The sequence below is a fragment of the Aulonocara stuartgranti genome (assembly GCF_965226115.1).
Source record: "Aulonocara stuartgranti genome assembly, chromosome: 7".
Lineage (NCBI taxonomy): Eukaryota > Metazoa > Chordata > Actinopteri > Cichliformes > Cichlidae > Aulonocara > Aulonocara stuartgranti.
In genome coordinates this window covers 13445725-13459989 of record NC_138945.1, presented here as the reverse complement: position 1 = coordinate 13459989, position 14265 = coordinate 13445725, and the positions used below count along the sequence as shown (strand labels likewise).

General features: G+C 39.3%; 1 protein-coding gene across 3 annotated transcripts in view; it reads left to right on the top strand.

Moving 5' to 3' along the window:
* The first annotated feature begins 12383 nt into the window (after window positions 1–12383).
* The window catches only part of rph3aa (rabphilin 3A homolog (mouse), a), a 65166-nt gene continuing 63284 nt past the window's right edge, over window positions 12384–14265 (top strand). For all 3 annotated transcript variants that reach the window (XM_082538713.1, XM_082538714.1, XM_082538712.1), the window contains exon 1: window positions 12384–12498. In XM_082538713.1, the coding sequence (XP_082394839.1) occupies window positions 12398–12498 (101 nt within the window). In that variant the 5' untranslated portion in view covers window positions 12384–12397. The remainder of the gene's footprint in view (window positions 12499–14265) is intronic.

Sequence of the window (14265 nt, the reverse complement as noted above, 5' to 3'; positions counted from 1 at the left end):
CTATTGGTTGTGACCAACTGGGATTCTGGGCTTGTGAGCTCTCATCACCTCATCAACACTCTGGATAGGTTGCTAATCTGTTGCTGGGCTAAGATGTGGCGAGAGACAATTTTGGAGTCATTAGAGAACCTGCAGTTTTTTGTCTAGACTCTCTGCTCCAGAGTTTACTGCTATTTTTTCACATATATTTAATTAGTATACATAACTGCACTGTTTACCAAATGTGTTGAAATTAATCAAGCATGAACATCAATGGCAGCTCCATACTCTAGTTGAAGCATCAAATTTGCTGCTGATAACTCCAGGGTTGGTGTTGTGGACAAGACTGTTCTAAACTGAACCAGATTAATTGTGACATGAATGGAACTGCAATGCAAATTAAGTTGTACCTTAGTCATAAAAGCCATTAAACCGTCAATTATGAAAACATAATGGATGAAGAGTAAAAGTTGCGGAGCGGCAACTAACTGGAGCTCGAATGTCAGCAGATGAGCAAAAAAAATAAACATTTTCAAGTGTTCATCAAAGTGTTAGTTTGCAAAGAATGAGTGAAGTATTTAAGTTATTAAAGTCAAATCAAATCACTTTTATTGTCACGTCACATTACTGGTACACTGGTAAAGCACACGTAAGTGAGATTCTTTTGTGCAAGCTTCACAAGCAACAGTGGTGTGCAAAAATACAAGAAACGTAAGAAACAAGCCGAATGTGAGAATTATGAGAATAATGTGTCGGCTGACAACTGATGGATAAAGTATCAAAGTTAATAAAGCTGAATAGTTTTTGTTATCGCTGTAAGTGGCACTGTTACAAACTGTTGGTTATGTGGTGTAATCTGTTGCAGTGTGTGAGAGAGAGTTTGTCCATGTTTTCATGATTTATGCTCATAACACACAGCTGGAAACATGCACAGATGGATTCCATTTATAGTAATTAGAGAAAATGTGTCTTTTTCAATTTTAATGTGACCAGTTAAAGAAATGTTATTGTTGGAGTTAAATGTGCCTCTCACAATCAACTCTCAAACCCCTTTTGTTGTATAATGCATGATTGGCATAACCTCTTGAGATCTTTAAGACTTAAATATTATTGTATAGGCTATAAATAGACTTTTTTAGGCTAATCTCATTTACCTCAGAGGGCAAGGCTTAATAAAGCTGACATGAGCTCAGTGCTTAATGAGTAAAACAGCTTTTAGATAGAGAGAGGGCGTGATATTAACTGAGGAGTACCAACCAAAATAACAACAAAGCAATTTCACAGTTGTTGAAAAGTATGTATTCAATTCAGCATCTATCCCAGCTATCACAGTATGGGAGGGCAGGTCGCCAATCTGTCACAGGAGCAGATTACTTTAGACAATTTTAAAAAGGTCAAAACAGTCTATCTCATTGGAAGCAAAACATAAAGAAATGAAGGGTGATTTAATACTTTTTGCACAATTTTTTTTGCACAAAATTTCTGTTAAGCCCTGATCAGCTTATTTAATCTTTTGAATTTTGGGTCATGACATATGTCCAACATCCTCCTGCAAATATTTCTTCTGTGGTCCCATTAGCAATTGATTCTCAGTTAAAATAAGCTTAGTTTAGCTGTAATGCACAAATTATTTAATTTACTGTGTGAAGAAAGATTGGTTAATAAAAAGCAGCAAAAGATATATATATATTTATCGCACAGAAGAGAGAAGTGAAATGACAAACCGCTGGAGAGTCACGGACAGCTCAGAGGGCAGAGGTATCATGTCGGAGCTCTGTCAGTTTCTAAAGATGTTTGTACAGGGTGTGAAGAGAGAGGCTGCAGAGGAAGAGAGCAGCAGCAGAAGCCCCACTCTACCAAAGAAACACTTCAGACTGTGAAGCCATTTCTGGAGAACCTATTTTCTCAAGACTTTAATAGTTTTAAGACTTTGGCACTGCTTCTATGAACTGCGTTGGACATTTGTCGCGGCTGTGACTGGAAGTTGAACCAGGCACATCTATTGTAGAGCCAACTGTAAATTGGTGCAAAATGGACTAAGGATCCATAAAGACAGTGCCAAGTGTAAATTATCCTCTGCTGTATGTTAGCCATCAACAAGAATTAACAAAGTGGTAAGTATTATGTAATGTTTAAGGTTGTCTCTAAAATGATGTCCGAAAATGTTGGAAAACATCTTGAGGTTTTAACTTTTATTGTTGCTTTTCTGCCTTTTGTTTTAAATGCTTTAAATCTAAGAGCTACTGGCAAATCTGATGAGGGTGTGCCCACACATCATCTAAATCACAGAGCTTTAGTCCCTCTCGTACTTGTTTGAGTTTTGGGATCAGTCGCACCAGTTCATCCAATGTGATGGCACTAATAGACAGGGAGAAAATAATACATGAATTCAGTCTGAATGAAGACATCATGCCAAATATTTTTTGACAGCAAAATCTGGAACAAGGTTGGGTTTGATAGTTTTAGTTATAAAACTATCTTGAACTATGAAAAGTTAAGTGTGACCTACTTAGCTCCCACTGATTTTGTTTAGTTTATGTTTTTTGTTTTATGCCAGCTTTTCATTTAAAGGTTTCCAGTTCTGGTCTCTTCACTGTGCTGTGCTCCACCACTCCTGCAACCTAGAACTGGTCTAGTAACTTTTATATAGTGTCTTACAGTGACATATCTCTCAATCTCTTTCCCTAAATATTCATTTTTATTTTCACTATATACGATGTAGGTTTAGATTTTCCCTCCTAAATTGTGATCGTCTCCGCCAGTCGATCTGCTGCTTGTGTGTGTGTTTCTCTTTGTGTTTTTTTTTTTTGGCTCCTCCTTTATGTCTATGTGTGTTTTCCAGTGTGCCAGTTTATAGGCGTCATCAGGCCAGAAGGTCTTTCCCACGCTGAAGCCAGCCACACCTGTCTTCCATCTAGATTCCAGGTGCTGCTGATCACTTTCGCAAAGTGGTTGCTAAACTGTTTGACTGAGCTTGAGTCAACGCTGGATCGTTCAGTTACTGAGTTAGTGAAGTCCCAGTTCTGAGTGGAAATAGTCTGTGTGTTTTTGTGAGTTCACCAAACTGATCTCTACACCTTGTCTTGTTAGGAACTTGGAGAGGAGTGTGTCATGGGATTGGAGCATTTGTAAATATCAAGTGTTGGAGTTGTTTGCCTGTCACACCACGGAGAACGGAGCGGGAGTTGGGAGCACGTTCACGGAAACCACTTCTTTGAAAGCTGTTTCACGATTGTTTACATGTCTCACTGTAAATCAAACGCACTGTCTTTGATTGGAAAGTCCTGCATTTGGGTCCTGTTCTCACCACGCACCTTGACATAAATAATAAACACTTTGATTTAGAAACTGCATTTTGTGTTTAGTTGTGTTATCATTGTCTAATATTTAAATTTGTTCAATGATCTGAAACACTTTTTTACACCAATGTATGTACGTAAAAGTTCTGTTCAAAAACCATCAACAGAATCATTCCAACAATGTGAACCTGAAGCTGTCACTGCAACTCTACTAATGCCCAGTTTGTAACAACAGACATGATGCCTCATGCTACAAAACAGCCCTAAGAGATGCAGTTAAATGCGGCCTCAAAGTCCGAAAACACACACACATATTGACCAATTGGGCAAACTTGTCGACACTGTTCTTCAGAGGATAAAGTGCTGGTGCCGTGTTCCACCACCAGACTTCCAAACAATGTTGCAGAGATGTGCAAACCAGGAAAGAACAAGAGCCTTATGGCCATTTTCAGAACTTTTTTTAAAATTGTAATTCTAAGAATCGTTTGGCACATGGTGTTTTGGAAATGTAAATAATGATCAAATGATAACTACAACAGCAATAATAATAATAATAATAACATTAATGGTACTAAGAGTTATATGATTACTACATTTTTAAGAATTACTGGACTACATACTTATTTATTATATAGACTATATAGTACATAAAATCAAAATTTGCATGTTTTATGTAACTGAAATGTTTAATTATGTGGGTTAAAGAAAATATTACAGTTACAAAGTATATTTATATTAAACATGTCTATACTTACTGCATTTGATGTACTTTAACCATGCGGAATGTAACTCCTGCATTTGTGTAATTATGCCACCCCACTTGATTTCCATGCCACCCTAAGAAAATTTCTTTAGATCTGCCCCTGGTAGTGGATGAGACCTCAGAGATGATGACTAGGATTGGAACATCTGTCAATCAATATGGTAATGCCCATAACTCAATTATCCAGGTGGATGAGTTATAAAAAAGGTGATCCAACGTGTTGGCCCTGGAGTTGTTATAAAGGAAACTATCCTTAGAGGCTAAGATTTTGTTTGATGTCATGTCATAAAAATGCTTTTTAAATCCTGTAATGATAGACATTTCAACATGAAAGTTTAGAGGGGACTGAATCTCATTTGCACCCAGCCTCAACTGGTACCTAGACGAACTGCAGTAAGGCTTAATTTTTCATCTCCAGAGGCTGCCCTTTGTTTCCACAGTGTTGCAGATGAATCAGAAGAAGTGCAGTGTCTAGCGTAAAATTACACACAATTAAAAAGTGCTTCATTAAACACAGTCTAAATAATAAATCACCTAGTTCCTAATCTGTTTAAAGAGTTCCTTGTCTCCTTGCTCCTGGGTGTCTTTGCTCACCCAGACGCTTCTCTGACATCTCACTGACCCGAGGCCAGGATGACAGCTTCAGAGCATGCTGTTGTGACCAGATGAGACATGCTAGACATGTTATTTTCTTCATTTCATACAGCTGAGCAGCCAAAAATACTTCTACTTATTTCTGCCCCTACAGCATTTTTACATTTAGCCATTGCCTTGACAAAAAGTCTTAATGTAAAAGTCGTATATAATGAAATGCTGTTATATATTAAAATACTTTACATTGTTAGCTGAGGAACAAAAGCCTGCTGTTGCAACATAAAAGCTGTTTTAAAAAAAAACGCTTTTTTTTTTAACAAAGCACAATGATTTTCATTGATTCTAGCAATGCTACTATGTAGCTCCAGCCAAGATAACTGTCACATGTAAGGTGCAAAACGTAGCACAGCATTATGAAACTACAGCAATTAAAGGTGTTGTAATAAAGTAGACAGGAGTACCAATGTTGTTTAAGCAAATGTTTTTCCTTCTTCCAGCCAGTAAGACAGTGCTGTGATCACACAAATATATGATCTAATATATGTTCTTCAAGATGCTTTTTTTCCTTCTTCTAGCCATGCATTATTGACTCAATGACCCCTAGTTGCTGCTACCAATTTGGAAAGTTTCATTTCATTCAGTGAACGGTTTTCATTTCGCTCATATGTATGGCTGTGTCATTTTACAACACACGAGCTCACCATTCAGTGGCTGGCCAGCGTCCACAATATAACTTTCAAACACATGTGTGAACCCCAGTCACCACACACTAGACAGAATGTGCTTGTGAAGCAATTTTTATTGTAAATGTAAAACTTTACTGGTACTTTTCAGCTCCAGTTGGACAGCTCTCCAGCTCTCTCCTGCTCTGGTCCCAGCGTCATTTAAATATGGGAGATTTTGATTACTGGATTGTCCACAGCGTCCCTGGCAGCCTGCACAGCCCTGCTTTTTGAGCCTGCCATATCACCCCTCCCCTGCAGCAGAGCCAGAGATCACACCTCTGCCACAACATGGTATATTCGTACACAAATCAGACATGCATGAACAATGGTCCAGTAATGTGATGTCACAATATATTCTGCTTCTTCAAAGTGGCAAACAAAAAACAGAAAATAACACTTATTGCAGTTTAAATTTTTCTAGTTGTAGCTCTCTTTATATGAATTGCCTCTTTGCCCTCCCTCTTTCTCGCTAGGTATTTCAGTGTAACACTCAGTGATGGAGGGAGACATACTGCCTGATTCCTAATGAAAAATAATGTTACTCTTTCGGGACAATTTGAGTTCTGCTACAAGACACCTTTTCAGATCGCAACCACACATTCACAGGATTCAGTGCATTACCAGATACAATTCATTAGGGGTATTTTATGTTGCTACTAAGTTGTTAATTGGTTATGACATCTGTGCTGCAGACACACACACACACTTACAGGGATTCTGGCATATAGAGCAAACCATCAAGAAACTGTACAGTTTCTGGGCCTGGCGTCAACTGTGTTTATTACCAAAGGTGATTAATGACATTACTAGACAGAGACATGCAGTTTTATTCTGGGTAGGCAGGCAGTTATAAGCGCACACGCAGACACACAAACACACAGGGTCCACACGTCATTGACCTTAAGCTCTCAGCATGCCCGATCATGAATTTGGCATTTATCTGTCACTTGTAATTAACCATGGCTCTCTGTCTTTTCCTTTCTCTTTTTTTTTAATGACATAGGTTTTTCATTCCTCTGAATTTTCCTCTACCTTCCTAAATTTAACTTTGACTAAGGATAACTGCATTGTATTTGAATTTATCTGATAAACTATGATTAACGTTTTACTTAACCCCCCAGCTCTAAATCCTGAAAAATGAGGGTTGTGGCAATAATACACGCAAGTGACAGAATCATGTTGGAACCTCTGCCTCAGAGGCTTCTGTAGATGAAAGGATATTTTCAGAATCTCCCGAAGTAAATATCAGCTTGGTGGAAGACCATAATAGTCCCAGGCTTTATTAGTCAGTCACCGTGCTCTCGGAGCCAATGTGAGTGTTCCCATTTGTGAGCCACATGAAGACAAAGAATGCTGTCAAGTGATGTTTCTGCATTCAGCAAAAGCGGTTAATATTTCTAATATCAAAATACAGCCTGAATATCAAAAGACACATCCTCTAGTAAAGAGAGGCTGGTTTATTTCAAACCCCACCATAAAACTGACTAGCTCAACTGTGACTAGTTACAAAAAATTACAAGCAAGAAAAATAATAATAAGTCAATCCATTTAACTTTTCCTCTATTTTGGGGGGAATTTGAAGAAAGTAAGCAATAACTCAAATCCCATAAATTTGGTGAGTAATGTGTGGTTGCAATGCAGATACCTTCAGTCCAAAAACGTTTGACATTGACGTCCAAGACATTCATATCAAACAATTTGGTCCACTGCCTTCTCTCCTACACATCTATGTGCCTCGAAAGGTATATTATCAGGACCAACAGCCTTTTATTTCTTAATTACTGACATGGCTTAAGTGTCAGCTTTCGGGGATCTACTACTCTTCCCTGCTGAGAGAGCTGTGCACCCAGGGGTGGCAACTTTCGAGCCCACCTGTAACTCATTACCGGCAGTAAGGCAGCAGTTTTAAGGAGCAGCCCGGACCTCCACTCTTTGCCACATTGTCTGCCTTACTATGGCGGTAAAATTGGCTCTGGCTCTCTTGTGTTTTCCTTGAGTTGTTTTCTGAGTAGTTGTATGTTATGTTCACAGTAACAGTTCACAGTAGTGGCTTCCTGGTTCACCTTCCACGCCTTCTCAATACTCACCTAGTCAGCCCTGTCGCTGCTCAAAGGCTGCTCATCAGTAAGGACGCTCGCTTTTGCTTAGCTGTATAATCAGAAGAACACTCACCTCCCCTCCTGTTTCCTGTCCGCTATCTTCAGCAGTTCCGCTCAGAAGGACGTTTCTCTCTCGTCTTCCCGACATACCGGACCTTCGGCCGCTTTCCCCCAGAGTACCGCTCACCCTGGTGTCAAGTAAGCCCCCCCACACATTCCATAGTGCGATCACGTTCCCACCGGGGAAGTGCACATCACTAACTCCTCTCTCTCTCCCTTTCTCATTCCAGACCCGCCGTTCCGCGAGAATCGCCGCGTTTATATTCACTGTGCACTAGTAGATAAATTCACCTTTGCATTGAATAATTTTGAATTCAGTGTCTGCTTCTGGGTTTATTCCTGTGCTGCCTGTGAAAGTACGATCTGGACATGGACCCAGCAGACTTACTCTGGACCGCAGTGAAATCACAGGGAGTTTTATTAGGGACTCATGAGCAAGTGTTGCAATATATGGATAAGCAGTGCTAGGCGATCAGTGGCACACAGAAGGAAATGTACACGGTCGTTAGAGACATCCATGCCGCACTCACTCCCGCAACTTCGGCAGCCTCTGCCGGAGCCGTCCTAGTATGCAGGATACAAGAAGTTGCAGGAGTGAGTGCGGCATGGATGTCTCTATCTTCAAACCTCGTTTGAGGAGCCAGTTGCACTAGCCCTTTGCATCGATAATCAATTGAGTGAAAGAGAAGCCGAAAAGGAACCCAGAGTTGGTGACCCTCGGTCAGGGCTCCTCGCCCCACCAGTGTCTTTCGCGCTGGAGTCATTAGAACCGCCCAGCCCTCTACCTTGTTACCAGGGGAGCCTGTTGAGCCCATGCAAATCAGGCAATTGAGGCTCCCTCTGGAGGAGAGAGAGATGCATTTTCGCGCTCAGGAGTGTCTGTACTGTGTTTGCCCTGGGAATTTCATTGCCGCCTGCCCGCCTGCCAAAAAGCCCTGGCTGGCAGTAGTTTCAGGGGTACTGGTGGGCAGCTCAGGTTAGTCTAAACCCTGCTTCCTGTGAGACTCAACTAACTTCAAACCTCTCACGCTCTCCAAGCCTTCGTGGACTCTGGTTGTGAGCAGTTTTAATAGATGGGTCTACCCCTCAGCTGGCTCTCCCATTGGTGTCCCTTGAACCTCCCATCCCAGCCTTGGCCCTCAATAACAAGGTTTTTGCTCACATCACTCACAAAACCAAACCCGTCCAGCTTATCATATAAAGCAAACATCGGGAAACTATAACCTTCTTCACATTCCCATCCCCAGACACTCCACTTATCCTCACTTTTCCCTTGCTTAAGAAGCACAACCCGCACTTGTACTGGACTACGGGCAATGTATTTAATTGGAATTTAACTTTTGATTCCCTCTGTCTTTATCCAGCTCTGCCTTTGACTCCCAGTTCCACTAAGCCCACGGACACAACCTCTCCCGATCTCTCGCTCGTTCCTAAGGAGTATCATGACCTTCAAGGTGTTTTCAGTAAGGAAAAAGCACTCTCCCTGACACTGCATCAACGCTCTTCCCTCCAGCCCAGTACAACCTTTCTTGGCCGAAGAGGCCAAGAAAAATATATTGAAAATATGGAAAATGGATATGGAACAATTCTTCCATCTTCTCAACACACTTTTATTTTTTCTTCCACGATTGCCAAAAATCACAAAACCCCTAAACAAAATGGAAAAAACCCCCAAAAACCTGTGACTGTCTTTTACCCTTAGCTCAGGTTGAATTAGACTCCAGGCAAAACATCTGAGGTCTCTATCCAGAAGATCAGAGTTCTAGGAACAATTAATATACCGAGTAGAATTTCAAAACTCCCGTCCATTATGTAGAGGATTTGAGCTTGAGAAGGACACACATACTACCAGAGCAATTTTATTTCTTGTTGACATGTATGTTTATAATATCTTCCACCAGCCTTACAGTTGGTAGATGACCTACTTTACCACCTCTTTACAACCAAACCTGACTACTTTAGATTTTACCTTCTGCATCTGGTCTAGTTATTCCTTCAGCACTTTGTACTTATATTCTCATTCCTCTTCTTTCTGATGTTTGTCTCCATTCGGATTGCCACATCTATCACAACTGTACCCTTCAGCTTGACATGCTTTGTTAAGGACAGGACCCAAACGCAGGACTTTCCTGGTGAACCACAGTGAATTTAGTTACAGTGTAAGAATAACCAACTTGAAGCAAACAGTGTCCCAAACAGCAATTTCCTCCATGGCAAAATTCCTGACTCCCGTGTGGTGCTCTGTGTAAGAGTAATCCAAACAGCAGTGCTCACTCCTTTCGTTTCTCCTCCCGTGGTAACCCAACAAAACAAGACGTAATGATTTTACAAGAGTTCTTTGCAACATGACGGACTGTGACACACTTCAGTTTTTATGAGCTGGAATTGTACTAATAGATACACTGAACGATCCAGCGTTGATCGAAGCCCAGCCACACTGTTAAATAGCTGACTGTTGACAAGGCTCGTTGTCAGCAGGTGAATCCCGATTGCGATCATGTGTGGTTGGCCTCAACTGACAACCACTCAATGACAACCCATGACACAGCTCCTTGTGCTTGGTCCTGGTCCAAAAGTGCTTTACTGGTCGGTGAAACGTGACATTACACAGGACCTTAGTCCTGTTTTCAACCACCATTGGTTTCTGTACAACCACTTATTCTCTGAGTGTATACTGTCCCAGCTTGCATCTTACCTCCTGCTACTATGTGTTGGCTAGTCTGTGGGTCACCTTTACACAATCTACAACAACCAGCTGTAACCCAGGCAGCATGGACAGACAGGAAGAGGAACCCACAGCACTGCAGGAGTCAAAGGACAGTGCACAGAACTAAAGCCCAGGAAGGACACCAGCCAGCACAATCAGGCCACCAAGGGCTCTGAGGCACAGGCCAACCCTAACCCCATAGGCCATAGGTCTTGTGTTGATGTTATTGCACTAGGCTTCCAGGCACTTCTTAATCAGGGTGGATGTTGGTCTTCTATTCATCAATAGTTCTCACATCTGTTGGATATAAAAACGCTTAAAGAATGATTTAGCTTTTAACAACACGTAATACACAAAACCAAGCAAGCAACCAAACAAACAAACAAAGAGGGGATCAGAAAATATAAAAATACTTTTCTCTGTGTTTACATATAGTTTTACACAGTGATCTAGTTTATTTAAATTATTTATTTATTTAATTTATTCTGAAGTTTCGCTTGTAACAAAAAATCCCCCTAAGTATTCTGTAAATAAAACTGCACCATTTAATTAAGTAATTCATTAATTTTTAAAGTCTGTTTCACTTCCTGTGTGTTTGTATGAGGATGCAAAAATCTGAAATGTGAAGACTAAGAAAAGACTTTTTATTCTTTAATAAATGTAAGCCCAACTCAAATGCCCATTTTTTGTTGCATGACACTTTGCTCAAATCTTGTGGTTTACAAAAACCCTGTTGTGGCACTTTTTTTCAAGCTTGAATTAAGTTATAATTTTGAGCAATTCTCTAAACCAGGGAAATTTATGGTCAATTAAGTCTGTAATATAGTGTTATTACAGGGCATCAGAGAGGGGAACGCCATTGGCAGATAACTCACTGTACAATGAAAGAGCCACAAGAGGGCAATGGCGGGTCAGCCTTTTGCACAGTTTGAATGACTGGCAGCTGTTCAGATTAAGCTGAACTTTTAGATGACAGAAAGCAGATCTGTGGGATTCACCAACCATAATTCAGTAAATCAAAGTGGCTTCACTCACAGTGAGCCTTATTTCACTACTGCGACCCCAAGGTGCATTTCACATATTAGGGTGAATTACAATAACAGCGTTTGGCTTTGTTGCTCCAGTGACTAGCCTAGAAAATTGCTTAAGGTTATCTCTGGGCTACCTTTGCGGAATAATAGAATTACATAATCATTATGGGCCCTAATTGCACAGTGCAGAAAGCCTATTGGATTTGCATTGTATTGCACATAATAAGTGCAGCTGTTTTGCTTGAGGGATAAGAAAGCACTAAAAATAGACCTATTAGAAAATATTCCCATATGGTACATTAATGTAAGCTTTTTGCAGTGCATGAATAAGAAGAAAATTTTAATGGATGGGAGTGGTTTTAAAATCCATAAAACAAAAAGGAAAAACATTCAGTTCCTGTAGAAGTAGCAGTACAATATAAAATATATTTTACTACTACTATTATATATTAAGCTTTCTTTATAAAGCAAGTAAGACCAATACAATTAAGTTACAGACTAATTTTAACGACACCAACAAGCAAAAAATAGAAAAAGATAATAAATACCAGTGAAAGACTAAAAGGACTAAAAGCAAATAGATGAAAAAAATGACAACATGGAATTTGCTTGTATGTGATGTCACGTGACATGATTGTATTGTTAATAGTTATGTGTCAATAAATATGCATTTTATTCAGTAACTATTTCATATAGTTCTGTAGTGCTTTAAAAACAGAATAAACAATTTGGAATGGCAATTCCAAAATAAGGTTGTGGCAAGAAAAATCTAATGTAGTCTATATAACTATGCAAAAACGTATCATTTGATTACATATAAGATGTATCCATCAATACATTAACTGAGATGTAAATGTAGTAGGAAAAAAAAGGCAACATTTGTATCTGAGATACAGTGGAGTACAAATACTTTGCATGGTGAATTGTATTTAGGTTGACTTAAATAGCTCACTTTGGCAGCACTTGTGACCTCACCATTTCATCTTCTGCTGATGAAATGAGAGTGGACGGATTTAGTTGAACAGAGAGAGAGAGAGAGAGAGAGAAGGGGAAATGAAGAGAGAAAGGGAGGAGGGGCGATGCTCTTACTACAGTGTGTGTGTGCTGAGGAGGCTGTCAGTGAGGATAGTGATACAAAGGATGCTGAAGCTGTGCTGTTGGCATTATACCTTGTGTCACACTGAAGCAGCCTGCTCCTGGCAGAAAAAAAGAACAACACAACATCTGTCTGAACACCTCAGGTAAGTCCTCACACCCTCTTTCATGTATTTTAATGAGAAGAAGAAAATGACCTTGGAAAGCTTTTAGTTTAGACTTTTTTTTTCATTTTTGTTTCTTTTACTTCTTCCTTGCTTCACTGCTACCTCTGAATTTTGCGTAGTCTCTGGTTTACTTTAAATGTTATTCAAGCAGTCTTTAAAAAATGAGTGCTAACTCAAAACACTTAAATTTAGATATTTTCCTAAAAGCTCTGATTTTTTTCTTTTAAATAATAAAAGAATGTAAAAGCTCTGACACCAGTTTATAAGTTTAGAAAATTCTTTATCCATATTAGCATATTTTGGATTCATTTTAATACAGTTATATGACATTACATTAATATAGACATGATAAATATTTCAAAAATATTTCTTTATTTTTTGTATTTTGCATTTGACTAAACAAATTACCTAATGCCTGTACTACAAATTCTTGTTTTTTGCTGGCTGACATTTGACTTAACAATGGTGTAGCTGTGATAAGCTAAAACCAGTCAGTCGGGCTCTGTAATATGTAAAAGCTTAGTAGACAAGCAGTCAAGTGTGTTTTATCCTCTTTTACACTAACTACTCATGACAAGCCTTTCCAGTCATGGTTTACATTAGAGGATGGAAACTGCTTTAAAATTTTTGCTTTAAGGGCAACACTGTTTTTATCTGTTATTTATTATTTTAGTTTAGTGTTGGACAGAGCCGGCATAAATGTTCCACCATTTTTAATGAATTATTATATATGATATATAATATAATAATATATAATATATAATTATATTATTATATTTGGTATGTTTTTTAGGTGGTAGGGGCTTTCCCTTCAGTCTGTACTCCACTTCAGAATTTTCTTTGAGTGATTTCTGAAATGTTAAACATATAAACACAGATAATGATCATTTTGATAATGATTATGGTAGACAGCTGCAGCAGTCAATAAAATGACGCAGGCACTGTAATTCCACACTTCATTGAGTTAATTTACTCTATTTTATCACTATAACCTCTAGATAGTCTCCTATACACTATGGGTGTTAGCTAGCTGTATCACGTTAACTTAGCTGAAGTTACCTATTCTACTGTCTTAGCTAGTTTTCTTATCTTTTAATATTCTTGATACTGTAATGATAAGTTTGAGAAATCAATCTAGAGTTTGCAATAATCTCACAGCAGTTGAGAACTGGGCTGGTTCTGCCATCTATTTGCAGAGGGAATGAACCCACAACTTAGTGTGTAATATGCAGTGACACTGAAGAAGTCAACACTGAGGACACAGAGATGAAAGGAGAGGAGGAAAATTTATGTAGAATTGTGTAAAATTGATAAGCAATACTATAACTTTCTTTAATCTTCGTTCTATTGTCTCTAACAGTTGGGTTCATTGAGCCCCCTCTTCTTTCCCATGCAGCCTATAATCCCTGCTAAAAATCCCTTGAAAAGCCTTGAAATCAGGTGCATTGGCTGCAGTTTGAACGAGATGGATGCCTGTGGATTACAGGGTGCTGATCTCTCAGGTCCTGACTGATGTGGCTAATGTGCTTGAGGAGAAATGGTCAACGTTAGCTCTATACACCCTGACTGCTGAAGTCAGGGGAAAACCATCTTACTGCTTGGCTTTTTTTCTTGCGTCTGTGTTTTTTGGGACATTTCCATTCGATACCTAATTGTCCTGAAAGCTGCTTTTTGCAGTAAAGCAGTTTGGTGATAAAAGAGTTGTCAATATAAGGTCAGTTACAGCTATCTTAACCAGCAATACCT